Here is a 14,634-nt window from a genome sequence, read left to right as displayed (position 1 = left end):
ACACTTGTTTTGTTATATTTGTATTTGTATATTACTTCTGTTATCGATCTGTCAATTTCTTAATAAAAATTAAAGCAATGTACTGTTTTTTTTCAACTTTCTAGTTTATAGTATGATTTTTTATTATTATTATAATCATATAAACTTAAAAACACCCTCATTGTAAGAACATTTCATAAAAATGTCACATGAATATCATTAGTTAGATAAAAATAAAATAATTTTAAAAAAAATCATATCAAAATGACTGCCCAAAGCACAAAAACAGTAAAATTTTATTTTGAGCATGATAAATTGGTTCTCTTGAATATTTAAAACGTTGTCGATAATTAATTCTTCTTTAAAATAAAAGTCAACCCCGCGAACTCCACGCAAAAAAGAGTTTCGACCTTAAAAAGCAATTAAATAAATTGTACTGAAACATTGTTCTCATTAAATATAAACGTAATCTAAAATCCAGATTCGGTGGAAAATAAAAGATATCCGTATTTATTTATTTTGGCGTGTCTAAGGGTAATAAATTTTACTTTTTTTGGTCCGCTTTTCTTGACTTTCACAAACTGTATTGGTACATATTTTTGGACCCTCCAAGACTATATATTTATTGTAAAAATATTTCAAATATAATAAGATTGATTTATTTACCAAAATCGATCATTTTTATTATCTTTCAATCATTTTGTGGTAATATATCTATCCATTTGTTATCTAATTTAACTTGGTAAATACCACTTTTTCGTATAAATCTATTGTGGCACGTGTTTGTATGCATTCCGCATCATTTTTAAACACCGTAGACGGTGTAAACACCGTAAAGGGCATTTAAAAAATGCGGAATGCATCAAAACACGTGTGAATAAATTTTTTAGAAAAATTGGTATTTACGAAGTGAAATTAAATTGATAACCGTATATTATTACCTCAAATTGACTATCAAATCAGGTAAATTAAATGATTTATTTTATCATGTTTTTTTTCTATTTTTGTATGGTTTTTGAAATAATATACCTATAAGCAATATGAACCCTAGAGGTTCGCCTCGCCTCAAGGTTTAGAATAAAGATAAATAAATAAATAATAAAATGGCTTTATCAAATGTAATATTTGCGTTCCTATCAATTTTTTTTGATAGGATTAACTGTGAGAATGGATGGTTCCAAGCGCATCACTCGAGAAAAATATAAAACCCAAAGACGGATATTCGATATCCCAGAAAAAATCAATCCTCATTTCTACATTTCCCTTCTGTTATATTACATGAATAAATTCAGGACACTTTGTTTACTTTTTACATTAAAGAGAAAAAATATTTTCCTGGTTGGCAGTATTTTTTTAACCCTGGGGACATTTTATATCAATTAGGGTTTTTTTCTTTCTCAGCCTCGGGGGGTTTGTTCCAAAGGCATGTAATTATCCTCATTTCCCCATTATTTCTCTCCCTTCCCTTGTTTGTTTTGTGCCGCTTTTGGCTCGTTCTGGAGCTGATCAAATATCATTATCATCCATTAACTAAGTATCGCGATTGCTCCGATCGGGCATACTTTGCAAAAAATAATTAGAATGTCATATTTCCGGGGGAAATTTGGTACGGCGAGGGAGTATCAAGGCACGTGTTTCTTGCAAGAAAAGGGTTCTTCTAAATTAACTACTTTGGGTTAATATTTTACGAGATTAATCACTTCAGAAATTTAAAAGAAGGAAATTTGGTCCAAACTAATTATCCACAATGTTTTAAGTGTTCTCAAATCTTTGTTCACAAATTTGGGGTTGTCCACTTAGGAGTTATTTTATATTGACATCTTTGTTGAGATGTCAATATAAAAAAATAAGTTTATTTTTTTATTATTATAAGATTTATGTTTTGTACCGACATTTCTTGGTGGATCGGCATTTTATGTAATAAAATAGCAACAATTTAATTCTCCCACATTTATTTTAGTGACTAGTGACCGTTATCGTTACCGATATTGTTATATTCGCAACAAAGCATAGGTTAGAAACCATGATTTAATATTATTTTTCGGACAAAATGATTTCAAATTTAACGAATTTAAGTAGTGTTGTGTAATAAAAACAAAGTTACTGTTTTTATTATATACTCTAAAGTCCGACACTAACCACAGGACCACTACCCGACACAAATTGATGGATTAAAATATGAATATAAAAATATATCCGCATAAAAATGTATGTTCCCCAGTAATATATTTTTTTAATGTACAATATGTCACTAGCAACAAAAAAAGAACAAGAAAAAAGTCCCTCTCCAAGCATAGAGCTCGTACTCTTTTTTGGAGAGACTCAGCGCAACTAAAATTATAAGATTGCATTAAGTAGAAATGTATAAAAATTGTATTAAATTCTATAAAAAATGTTAAAATACATTAAATTAAAAAAAAATAAAGTAAAAATATTTTCTCAGAAATTATGAGTAATATCAACATCTTTAGGTTAGTCTTTATAAAACGATCCGCTGTGTACATATTGCAATAGGGTTGCCATCTTTGGTATTCATTAACTTGATAATGACTACCCTCTGACGTCACCCGCTTTGCGTTATTAAAATCTGTAAATCATAGACTATGAGCACGACCAAAACTTAAATGGATTCAGTGAGAAGGTCCCGACTTATAAACTGTAAGTCGAGTTGAGGGCAAATGCAAAATGAGCAGATTTACGACCCTCTGTCAAAAATTACATACTTTATAATTGAATAAATTTAATAACCCTCTATTGACATTGGCTTCCATCGCTCATTCAGAATAATTGTTCAGTTAAATTCTTCGTTCAATTCGAAAAAGATAGATAAAATTTTAACATTGTAAGATGGAGCGTCCATACAATTTTAATGAGATGAATGGAAGCGCAGAAGAAAGAATTTAAATTTCCCTGCTAAACTTTTCTCATTATTAATTCATTATCTTACCTGAGCCCCTTGTAAACTATAACCACTCAATTTGATTAGAAATAATTAGCTAAGTGGAAAGGTTATATTTATTTTTTAATAGAAAAAGAATTATATGTACTTATTTACCTGTTATATTTTTTTTATATAAAAACGTTTTATACATGTTTTCCTGCTGTTTTCATCGTACACCTGCGCGAAGGCTGGTACGAGTGCGATTATGTAACACGGAGTGCCCTTGTTATTCTCTATTTTTCTCTTTGGAATTTTCTTTTTAAATATATACGTACATACATATAATACAGACATCTGTAAATACATGTACATATATTTTTCGGGAGGTTCACTAAGCAACGCATTGTGTCTTGTCGGTGAAATTCTTTTGACATAGGTTCTTTATTTATTTATTATTTTATCTGTTTTAACATGGCACATTTGTTTTATACGCAGGTGAAAGAAATTAAAACACATTTTACCATTTTTACAACATAAACTGTTGATTTCTCCATCCTTTATTTTGCCTTTGCTCTAATTTTTTGTTTGCAATCTTACCTCCGCCGGTAAATTATTTTAAATGCTCAAAACTATGTATTGAAGTTTACTTCTGTATTTATTGTTCACTGTTGGGACTATCAACCCTTCGTTTTGTGTGAAGCTGGGATCAAACTCGTACATTAGAGGATTCTTATTTTAGAGGACTTTTAAATAATTTTACTTTTTACTGTATTTTTTTTCAACTTTTTTTACTTTAAATGTATATATATATATATATATATATATATATATATATATATATATATATATATATATATATATATATATATATATATATATATATATATATATATATATATATATATATATATATATATATATATATATATATATATATAAATAAATATATATATATATATATATATATATATATATATATATATATATATATATATATATATATATATATATATATATATATATATATATATATATATATATATATATATATATATATATATATATATATATAATAAAAATACTTACTCATATTTGGTTTGTAACGACAAACGTGCATTTTCATGTGTTTACGAATTGCTTAATTAATGTATGTTTATTTTCGATAGGATTTCTCAGACTTCGAAAAACGCTTAAAAATGTCATCAATTACTTCGGCATCACAGCCACCCCTCTCATATTTCAATCTCTCGAGGGAGGCCTAGAGTCGGTCGGTGAAGGCTTTAAGTGTTCTCAAAAGTTTGAGTGATAGGGAAGATAATTCTTGACGCGCAAACTGCCTGAAACGCTAAGGGGGCTCCCATCAGATATCCTACAAGGAAAATGGGAAATGTGCCGGGAATCCTACATTTAAACTCCGAATCTTTTGTCTTATTTCTCGGATATCTGATTTAATACGATTCCAGTAAAAAATACGGTAAAATGCCAGGGTTTATTTTTTTTGCCATTTTTCTAATGCGGGATTTGTACGAAAGTAAAATTAAGTTTTTTCCGCTCCTTTTTCCTGAAGAAGCTACACTAAAATATCACTATCGTGATAAGAATTTACTTCGCTTTGTGAGATGCTGTATTAAATCATCTCACACCTTAAATCACAAGATTACAAATGTCTTACATATGAAAGAAGACAATCAAATGCTGACTAACATAAAGAAATGATCTTAAATATTAAAGGCATAGCATGATAGACGTTTATATATTTATTTATTTTATGTTTTACAACTTTTAATTTACATCAATAGGTCCTGAATCGAGTCGTGTCTAACCACGAGACTACAAACCAATTGGTGATTTATTAGTTTCTCACGAGTCAAGCAATCTTGGATGATATGGCGGAATGACACGATCTATTTCGATTTAATAAATATTATTTATTTGCTTACATTTGACATTATTTACGAACAATTCACATTTACAACGACAAAAAACGTAAAACCTTCAAATGACAATAAAGTCGTAAAACACTTTAACTCTTAAATCACATTTGTAGCGGTAATTCCTTTTAAAGTCTTTTTAACAGTTTAGAATAAGTTCGTTGTATTTGTATCACCAGTCTGATATTTTTCTTCGAAATTAATATGTTAATTCTAGTTTTGCACTGACATTTTTATCTTTTTTTAATTTAAACTTCATGTACACAAAATAAATAAGTGCATTGGCGGGTTTATTGCTAAAAAGTAGTATCTTCCAATCAACCAAAAACAGCCTAGTGATATTGGTCAAAACGTTTGATACCATATATATGTATGTAGCTGTTTGCAATCCGAGGGTAGATAGTACTTGAACATTTAAAAAAACATAAATTGCAAATTGACATTAAAAAAAACATAAATTACAAGAGATAAGGAAAGCAAAGGAAAAAGGGAGTTTAGGGAAGGGGGTAGAGGGAATAACTAAGGAAGGAGGTTTGATGGACAGTTAGGACGTTTCGTGCTTGAACTGCATTTTATTCAATAAAGCAAGAACTACAAAAGATAGTTATTGTTTTATTATGTGTAAATTTTGTCGACTTTTCTTTTCGTAGGGAATTAAATGTTACGCACTGCGTGTAAATTCCAACTATTCTCGTTTACATGTGAGTTATTGTTATAAGCAACGCCCCTAGGTCGGAAATCCTCTTTCTGTGGGCGTATCGTTATGGATAGTTGAAAACTTTTAATTTACAGCACTGTTTCCGTTCCGAAAGCGGCAGATTGTACCGCCGATGTACGAGTACGTGCTACATATGATCGCCGGCACAAGTTGACACTCCGTGCGAGTAGGTACAGGACACGGAAGCTTGTAAACAGACCGGAGATACCCGTAATGGGATGAACCAAACACTGTCATTCGTCATTTGGTAACTAAAACTGCTGTTGGGGGGAATAGAAACGGAACATTTTCATTCATCTTTCTTTTATCGTCGACTCTTTACTTTACGAATCAAATATTCATAAATAAGATCCAAAAAATAATATTCGATTACAATTAAATTTTGAAAAATTGACAAATTAAATTTACATTCGAAAATCCATTCCTATTATAAAATTACATTAAATTATACAAAACAACATTTTGAGTGTGTCCAAATACTTGTTCGCACGTCCAGATTACCTCCGCTTAAGAGTAATTTTATACATTTTTTGACATCTGAACAATGATGAAAAATGATATAGAATTTGGGCATTTATAGGGCATACGACCGTCATAGGCTAGTTAAAGTGATCGCTTTACACGCATGTAACATTTACTAATTCTATCCATGATTGACAACAACACAACTCAATTTTCAGAACCCCTAGATATATTATTCAAACTAATGACACAGTTCACTGCCGACATCTATGTTAGAACAGGGAAAGCTTTTATAAAGCAAAGACTCTTTCTATTTGTTTGTAAGGTTCAGATCTTGAATCACATTCACATACTTCAGCCCCGCCTGAAAACCTGATTTTAAATGTTTTTATATAACTTATAATACTAGTTATTTTATTTACGGCATTTCTAGTGTGTCTACATAAATATGAAAAAAACCTAGATATATGAACAAGTATTTGGACACACTCGAAATGTTGTGACCTTCATATGAATATTTTTACTATGTAAGTACTCGCATAATTTTAGTGATTTTATACTCTAATATTTATTTAATATTACCCTGGACTGGTCCCTGAAGCGCAGGAGTGATCATTTTGCTTTTATACAAGTAACGATTAAAACAACACTGCGTCAATACAATGCAGTGCCCTATGTACCATTGGGTGTGGATAAGGGTTAGAAAGAAGAAAAGTATAATATTAAATTAATAAATACAATAAATAAAATAATAAATAATATAAGTAATTAATAAATAATAAATAATAGTAATTTATTTGGATGAAAGAAAACATGTATTTCATTTTCATTAATTTGCTTTTCAAATGCTAACTGCTTCATAATATAAGGAGTACTTAGTACCTACTTGGTGGATTTCAGTACTCTGGAGAAATCGAAAGCTCGCAAGGGAATAAAGTTTTACAGTACCAAGAGCTTGCAATATACTACGAAGGCAGGCATATACGAAATAAATATTTATACATCCTACATCATAAGATAAGTATCTCAAAACTAGTATTACGTCTGTGATTTATGTGTTTCGAGTCCTGTTTAGTATATCCTTTGCCGGAAATGCTACTTATTTGTTGAGCGCGTATTAGGAAACTTCCTTCCAACTTCCGTTTTGACTGGAATTAATTGTGTAAGTAGATGCTGCTTCTACGTGTGTAATTGTTCCGAGTGCGTCACGTCCTGTGTACAAAACCGAATGGAGGAAATAACATTATTGTTTCACATATCCGTGGGTGTTCTCGGGATGTGAATGAATAACGAATGCTCGCCGCGAAGGATGGCTGACAAGACGGTACATTAGAAAATTAAGATTGAGATTGATATTAAAATTCAAGGGTTTTATTGTCATTCCAAAGATAAATATTTTTTTAAAGATACTACTAAAATTACTGTTATTACATTTTTGACATCTTAACATAGATGAGGAAGTCTGGGTATTTTCAGGACCTATGACCAGTGGCGTGCATAGATAATTAATTAGGGAAGGCAGTAGAGATAGGTAGTAAGGTAAGCTAGATACTACTTACAAGGATAGGCTGTAGAGGTAGGTAGTATAGTAAGCAAGGTACTACTTACTAGAATAGGCTGTAGAGGTAAGCTAGGTAATACTTAGTAAGGTAGGGTAGGTACTGGTTGCGTTTTTATATGTCACGCGGAAAAGTTAGGATAGGCACTGGTTTTCTGCCTGTATGAAATGCACGCTTATGACCTGTCTAGTTTTAAATATAGTCTAATAAGCTGGTTAAGTGATAACTTTACACACGTGTAACATGCACCCATGAATCACTATCTGTCTCTGAAAACTATATGTTACACCTAAGTTACACAAATCTGTCTTTAAAAACAATCTTCCCCTCTTCCATTTTCACAAATACCCGCCGATTATTCCAACTCGTGATATGACCACATTCGAGTATTTTTATACCTTATCATAGACGGTTTTCCTCGGTCTTCCTCTGCTGTCTGTCCCCAACTACAATTTATTTTAAAGTATTTATGATATGTAGTTACGATTCATTTATTGAATATTAATAAAATAAATAAATTTACTTATTTTTTACAGGAGGTGGGACGCGCTATTCCTGTGCTGATAGTGGTATCTTTAGCAGGCGTAAAAGTATGCCGCCCGAACGATCAGGTAGACAATTTGTTCATAATAATGTTTTGCTATATTTTATTTTTCTTAATTTTTTTTTTTAATTGTTAAATTATTTTAGGGACAAAGATACATTTTTATATTTTATTAATCAAACGTATTTTGGTTCTTTAGGCATAGCCCGTGTTGAGCCGAAATACTTACATGTCAAAATAATATAGGGTTTACAATATAGTAAGTACAACAAAGAGTTTTTTAAATATTTTTTTTTCTATTTTTAAATTACCAGATTTCATACATTACAAGATATAATACAATAAAAAGGTTTTACAATAAAATAATCACAAGCATTAAGCCTGGACTCTAATTAAGTTTGTTTTCACCTTGTTGCTACCAACGACGAGCAACTATCGACGGACACTCTTTTTAAAATTGATTCTACAACTTTCGAATTATTATAGTCCATATTTACATATAATCCATATTATATAAAATCCATATTTCGTGGTTACATCTAACCTCTCGAGTAGTAAAATATTAATGAAAAGGTACCCCCCAGTTTAAGTATTTTTTTGTACGAATTTGTAATATTAAAACCAAATTTTAAATTGAAAATCAACATTTTTAGGGGTTAATGTAAATATTTTTATGCATGGAAGTATGATTTAATTACTAAAGATTGAATAATTTATGAAATATTTTTAATTTGCGTTACATTGTTTTTCTTTTTCTTTTCTTTTTGTATCTCCTCTAATCAATTTAATATAATTTAAAAATGATTTAATTATTTTACGAGAATTTAATTTTGTTAAAATTTTCCTTAATTTCGGTTAAATATTTTTTATTGTTTTATTACCTTTTGTATCTCCTCTTATATCCTTATTTTATTATCACGATGTATTTTGTTAGTGAGAGTCAAAATCACTCGAAAACGAGCGAAGGCTTAGAAAAAAAACATATATGGTGCCATCTGTTGACATAGCCAAGATTCAAACCATTATTTATCTTCTCGGCAGAGCGTACAGATGGCGCACGCGCTCCGTCGCATCTCGTACGCGACGTGTGAGCCCGCTCGCGCCCTCTTTGGGTTCGTGGCCCGGGAGCCACGAGGGCCCGCTCACTCCCAGTTCTGCCACTCCTTCACCACGGATACTGCCAAACAGGTAATGATAATAATAGCTAATTCGGAAGCAGTGACCTGTGTATTAATTTTAAGTTCGCAATCTCCGCGGACAGATTGCAGACATATGCCACAGAGAGAGACGACATATGTTCTCTAATATTCGAATACCAATATGCTGATTGTTTATTAACCAACTTGCCTTCAAAAGATGGCGCATTATTTTTAACTTTACTGCCTAACGTACCTAATTTACCACTCTCCTTATCATTCGTCGTTCATTTTGTGTGATATTTCTTAAAATTTTAAGTGGTGTTATACAAAGTGAAGGGTGAATGATACGAAGAGTGTTATAATATTATCATAGCATAAAGTTAACAATAATTTTAATATTCAAAATATTTGCATCTACCATTTAAAAAACACACACACATATGAGAGAAAATAATAGAACAGACAAACACTTCTATAAATGGTAGATAAATCTGTGTATTTTAACAGGGCTTACTACCTGTCACACGCTGATTTAAGTGACCATTCTAAACATTAACCATTATAAAAATTATTTACAAATTTGGTAAAGGTAATATTTTCTCTATCATTTTTGTGTCTTCATAAATATTATCGACTCTACAAATGTCCATATTAATAAACATATACATATAATAAAATAACAACTAAGTATATAGTTTTTTCCACATACAATATGAATTTGACCAGTGGCTGGGTTTCGTATTTATCGACATCACCAGACTGGTAAGAGGCTTGACAAAATTCTATGTGATATACGCAACAAGGCAAGGGTTAGAAACTATGATATTATATATATTTTTCTGAAAAAATAAATTTAAATTAAACTGAATTTATATTCGCTTTGTCAGAGAAAATATAGATAAAATCATTGTTTTCAACCCCTGCCTTGTTGTGAACATATTTTTTTTTGTCTAGCCTCCCATATTGTTAACGACAAAACCCGGTTACCGGACAAATAAAATATATCGCTCACTCCTTTCAACAACCTCATAAATAAAAAAAACTTGATTTTTCAAGTTTAAAAATATAATACAATGTATTGAAAATAAAAATCATGCCACTTATTGAACTTTTTACTGGGCAAAAGATGTTTTTAAGTAAAACCTGGAGGTTTTTTCTCCATTAGAAAAATATTAAATTTATTCAAAAATAATTTAACAATACCTTTTCTTCAAAATGCAGAAACCACACTTTCTGCCCTGTAGCGGGTAAATATTAAGTTAAAAATATGCCTCTTTTGCTGGGATATAGTACATTTTCTGGGCATTACAAAAACATGCACAACTGAAAATTGACGATTTTTGGTATATGACGTTCTTGAAAGGAGTGAGCGATATGTAAAAAAAACTATATAGTTGTTTTATTCTATAAAATGCAGTTTCACCAAGTTTGTACAAAACTTCTCAACTTACAACTTAAAACATTTAAAAAATATCAGGTTGATACTAAATTAACCTAAATGAAGAATATAAAATTTGAATTTCATCTTCTTAGTTAAAGGTACAAAAGGAGAAAAAAATCATTCAGCCGCCATAGTCCTAATAGGCGTCAATTTATCAAAAAAGCTGCACTGAATGTAATGAAGCACCTCTAGAACTTAATCACCCGATGAACAAAGTTAAATTTCCTAAAGCTTGAACCGTTGGTCTAATAAGTCCTTTGATACGAAAATATACGGGGGTCAATGATGCGTTATAAAATTATTATTAGTTGCTCGTAAGGCTGGAAATACGATATGTGTGAAGGCTTTATTCCTAGCCGCACTGCCTTTGAGCGCATTAATACACTTGATTATATCACAGGTATTGAATTAATCTCGGTTAATTCCTTTATTATGTACATTCATATGAACATGTAAAATCTCAATCCTTTATTTATTTATATCTGCAGGTGCAGCGGCAGTTTTATTTATATGTATTTATTTAATTCATTATGCATATAAATTTAAATTATAATTATGTGTCCTTTTGGATATTCATTTAGGTTATGCATTATACGTATTTATAATGCATAACCAAAATGATTTCGCGGACCATATTTATATCTGGAATTTGTCACTACCTAAATATAAAACAATAAAAAATACAATATTTCAGGCTAATGCCTTGTTGCCTTAATTTCCTTGTTTTTTATATGTTTATCCTTGTTCAGATAAGTACTTTTCGAATCAGCAATATACTTAAAGAATACATATTATTTTATCATTAAGTAAACATGTAATATATTATGTTCAAATCAGTATGTAATAAAATTGTTAATGAAATGCAAATACGTATGGCCGAATGATGTGATCTATTTCAGATTTATGTAGCTCCATTATCCATTTATGGAAAGGTCTTTTTATTAAGTCTCGTTTTGTAATGATTTTATGGAATCTGTTATGTGTAATGGAATGTTACCGTGTTAACGTCGCTCACTTTTGCTTCACTCTAGCTCTCTTTCTCTTTCCCTCTACACTCTACACTATTTCGTTTTTCTCTCTCATGTGCCTAATAAACGTGATGCATCCTTGAAATTTCACTCACAATTCTAATTTAATTATCGATTATCTAATCGCCGCCTAAAGAGTTTTATTTCAAAAATGAACGAGTGGTCTGTTTGTATCATTATTTTCGCTTCATTACCTCTCAACATTTTCTTCTTATCTTGCACAAAAAATGAGCTTAATAGCTTAGTCAAGCGTGTAAAACGATACATAATACAAGATAAATGCATGAAAATACTGAAAAGAAAATATTTTGTATTTGAACTGAATATAATATCTCAACATAAATGAAGAAGAATTATATTGTAAAAGGAAAACACTTGATTTTTACAACTTGAGGTTATTTTAATATGCCAACTAGTTATGGAAGCTATGCTTCTATCTTCAGGTCTAAATATGAACTATGAATTTTGTTTATATACATATGTATTTATATTATTTTTTGACATCTCATCAAAGATGAAGAAGAATATGGAAGTCTGGGCATTTACGGGGCTGACGACCGTCATAGGCTGGTTTAAGTGATCACTTTACACACGTGTAACATTCATCAATTCTACCCATTATTGACAACCACACTACTCAAATTCTTGGAAGTTCTATATATATGAACCAATTTAGAAACTTTGTTCTTGAATCACTAGAACTTCACTAGAGACATCTATTGGTGAGATGTAAAGAACCTTTTTTATTAAGCAGAAACTCTTATATTAGTATGTGAGATCTGAATCCATATGTATTTAGTTTCGTTATATTTTGTTAAAATTCGAAACGTATTGCTTGAATTTACTAGAATTTCACTAGAGACATTTACGGTGCGATGAATGAAGATATCAAAAAATAATTAAAAAAAAAACTTCTGATTGGGGATAATCCAGATTTGTGTACAAGGATATGGAAAAACTCAGAATGTTGGTTACTGAATATGTGCATTTTTCGGAGTGCAGTGATCGTGCAGTAATTTTAAACGTAAGCAGTAACGGCAGCATGTGGTATACAGAATCAGCTAGCTGTGAATATGTTCCCATAGAAAAGCTATTTTCCGCATAAACTACTTTACTGCATTTAAACCCCTTATAACATACTCTTCATAACATTATATGAAATTTACTTCCGTAAAATTATACTAGAATTGAGATGATAGGTTGCGTTTCCGATATTGGAGTACCTATGAATTCCATACAAATATATTCCCTAGTGATTTATTACTAAATAATAATAAGTCTGGTCTTCTTCTTCTATTTTCACCCTAATCTGCACTAAATGGTGCATAGGGCACTGCATGGCATCGAATCAGAGTTATTTTGATGGTTAATTTACTAATAAATGCTTTGCTCTATGTACTAGTCAAGGGTGATTTAAATATATATTAAAGCCACAATATTTTGAGGGTTTAAATATTTGTTCACAAATCTGGGTTTGACCACTGAGTGATTTATATTAACATATCAACATAAATCAAGAATATGGAGTTCTTTGTATTTACAGGGCTTACGACCTGTTATAGGCTGGTTCAAGTGATACACGTGTAACATTCACCACTCTACCCAAGATTGACAACCAAACTATTCCACAAATATTTAAGGTATGGAAACCTAGCCTAGTGTATTGATGCCATATAGAAGTTAACGTTTTAACTACATAATGTTTATTTAGTGCCCTATGCACTATTGGTTTAGAAGAAGAAAATTAAGAAGAATTGTCTAATTATTAAGAATAGTACAATAATGTATAAAATTTTACATGACATATTTTTTGTAAGCGTATGTCTAAATTGGCAGTGCCGGCGCAGATAAAAGTTTTTCTTTTGATTTTTTACCGTAACGTGATAAAAACTTTACTTTTCAGGGTTTCCCAAACGGATAATCTTTACACGTCAAAGATAAATACACAAAGACGCGCATGAATTTTTATTCCTAATAAAATCGTTTCAATTTACGCAAAATATAATAATCTTTAATATTTTGAACGTAGATTTTTAGGCGTTTGAACTTTTTTTACTGGGCACTCATCTAATAAAAAAGTACCTACGCAGAAAACGCTTCATAGTAATTACAAAAATTCTCAAATGAATAACATTTTGTGTGGTTGTAAGTGTGTGAATAGCGCCATACTGGTGACGGGTAGTATTGTTCGCATGCTGTAGTAGTGATTGTCCCGACGAAGAGACCAGCACGTCTCGAATCCGCTGGACATAAAAATCTCGGTGAGTGCTTACATACAAATATTAATAACATTTTTGTAAAAAATATGAAAGTACGAAATCCATTTGTATGAAATATTTCAGGGAGCCTTACATGAATGAATGAATTATTTTACAAATTTACACAAAATGTTTTTTTTTTTACATTTTAAGGCGTTTGAACTTTCTTTGCTAGGTACCTAGTAAACTTACCTCGCAAAAAAGTACCTACGCAGAAAACGCTTCAAAGTCCTCCCGAAAACTCTCAAATGAATTCCATTTGGATTAGGTATTACGAGGGAGCCTTACATGAATGAATATATTATTTTAAATTTTAATAAATTATGTAAACGGGTCTCCAAGAGATATGATAATATTTGCAGACGCTTCAAAATTAGCATCGTAAATATCTCAAAATTTACCTAATAATACGGTGATGAGTCTTTATGTAAACAACATTATATAAAAGATGTTTCCCTTCATATCTTTGAAATGTATTTTTTCACATAAAAATTGAGTAGGTACGTATATTTATGTTATATATTGTATTTTATTGTAACTAACTAACCATCACGCCGCTTCCCCGCAGGAGTAGGCAGAGAGAATACAACGCCATACCACTCTGTCTTTGCAAACATTTTTCGCCTCTTCCACATTCATGCTTCTCCTCATACATACCCGACGATTATTACCACTCCTGACCCGGCCGCTTTCA

At 30.8% G+C, this 14,634-nt stretch overlaps 1 protein-coding gene across 2 annotated transcripts in view; it reads left to right on the top strand.

The window, feature by feature from the left end:
• Positions 1 to 14,634, top strand: part of LOC148305703 (EGFR adapter protein-like) — a 168,984-nt gene that overhangs the window by 72,535 nt on the left and 81,815 nt on the right. For both annotated transcript variants that reach the window (XM_088266291.1, XM_088266292.1), the window contains 2 exons: positions 8,067 to 8,141; positions 9,116 to 9,262. In XM_088266291.1, coding sequence (XP_088122417.1) covers positions 8,067 to 8,141; positions 9,116 to 9,262 — 222 coding nt within the window. The remainder of the gene's footprint in view (positions 1 to 8,066; positions 8,142 to 9,115; positions 9,263 to 14,634) is intronic.

Source organism: Brachycentrus maculatus, unplaced genomic scaffold (assembly GCF_059751285.1).
Source record: "Brachycentrus maculatus isolate JH-2025_06_01 unplaced genomic scaffold, ASM5975128v1 h1tg000264l, whole genome shotgun sequence".
NCBI lineage: Eukaryota > Metazoa > Arthropoda > Insecta > Trichoptera > Brachycentridae > Brachycentrus > Brachycentrus maculatus.
The sequence above is the reverse complement of the archived record's forward strand: the minus strand, read 5'-3'. Positions and strand labels throughout refer to the sequence as shown.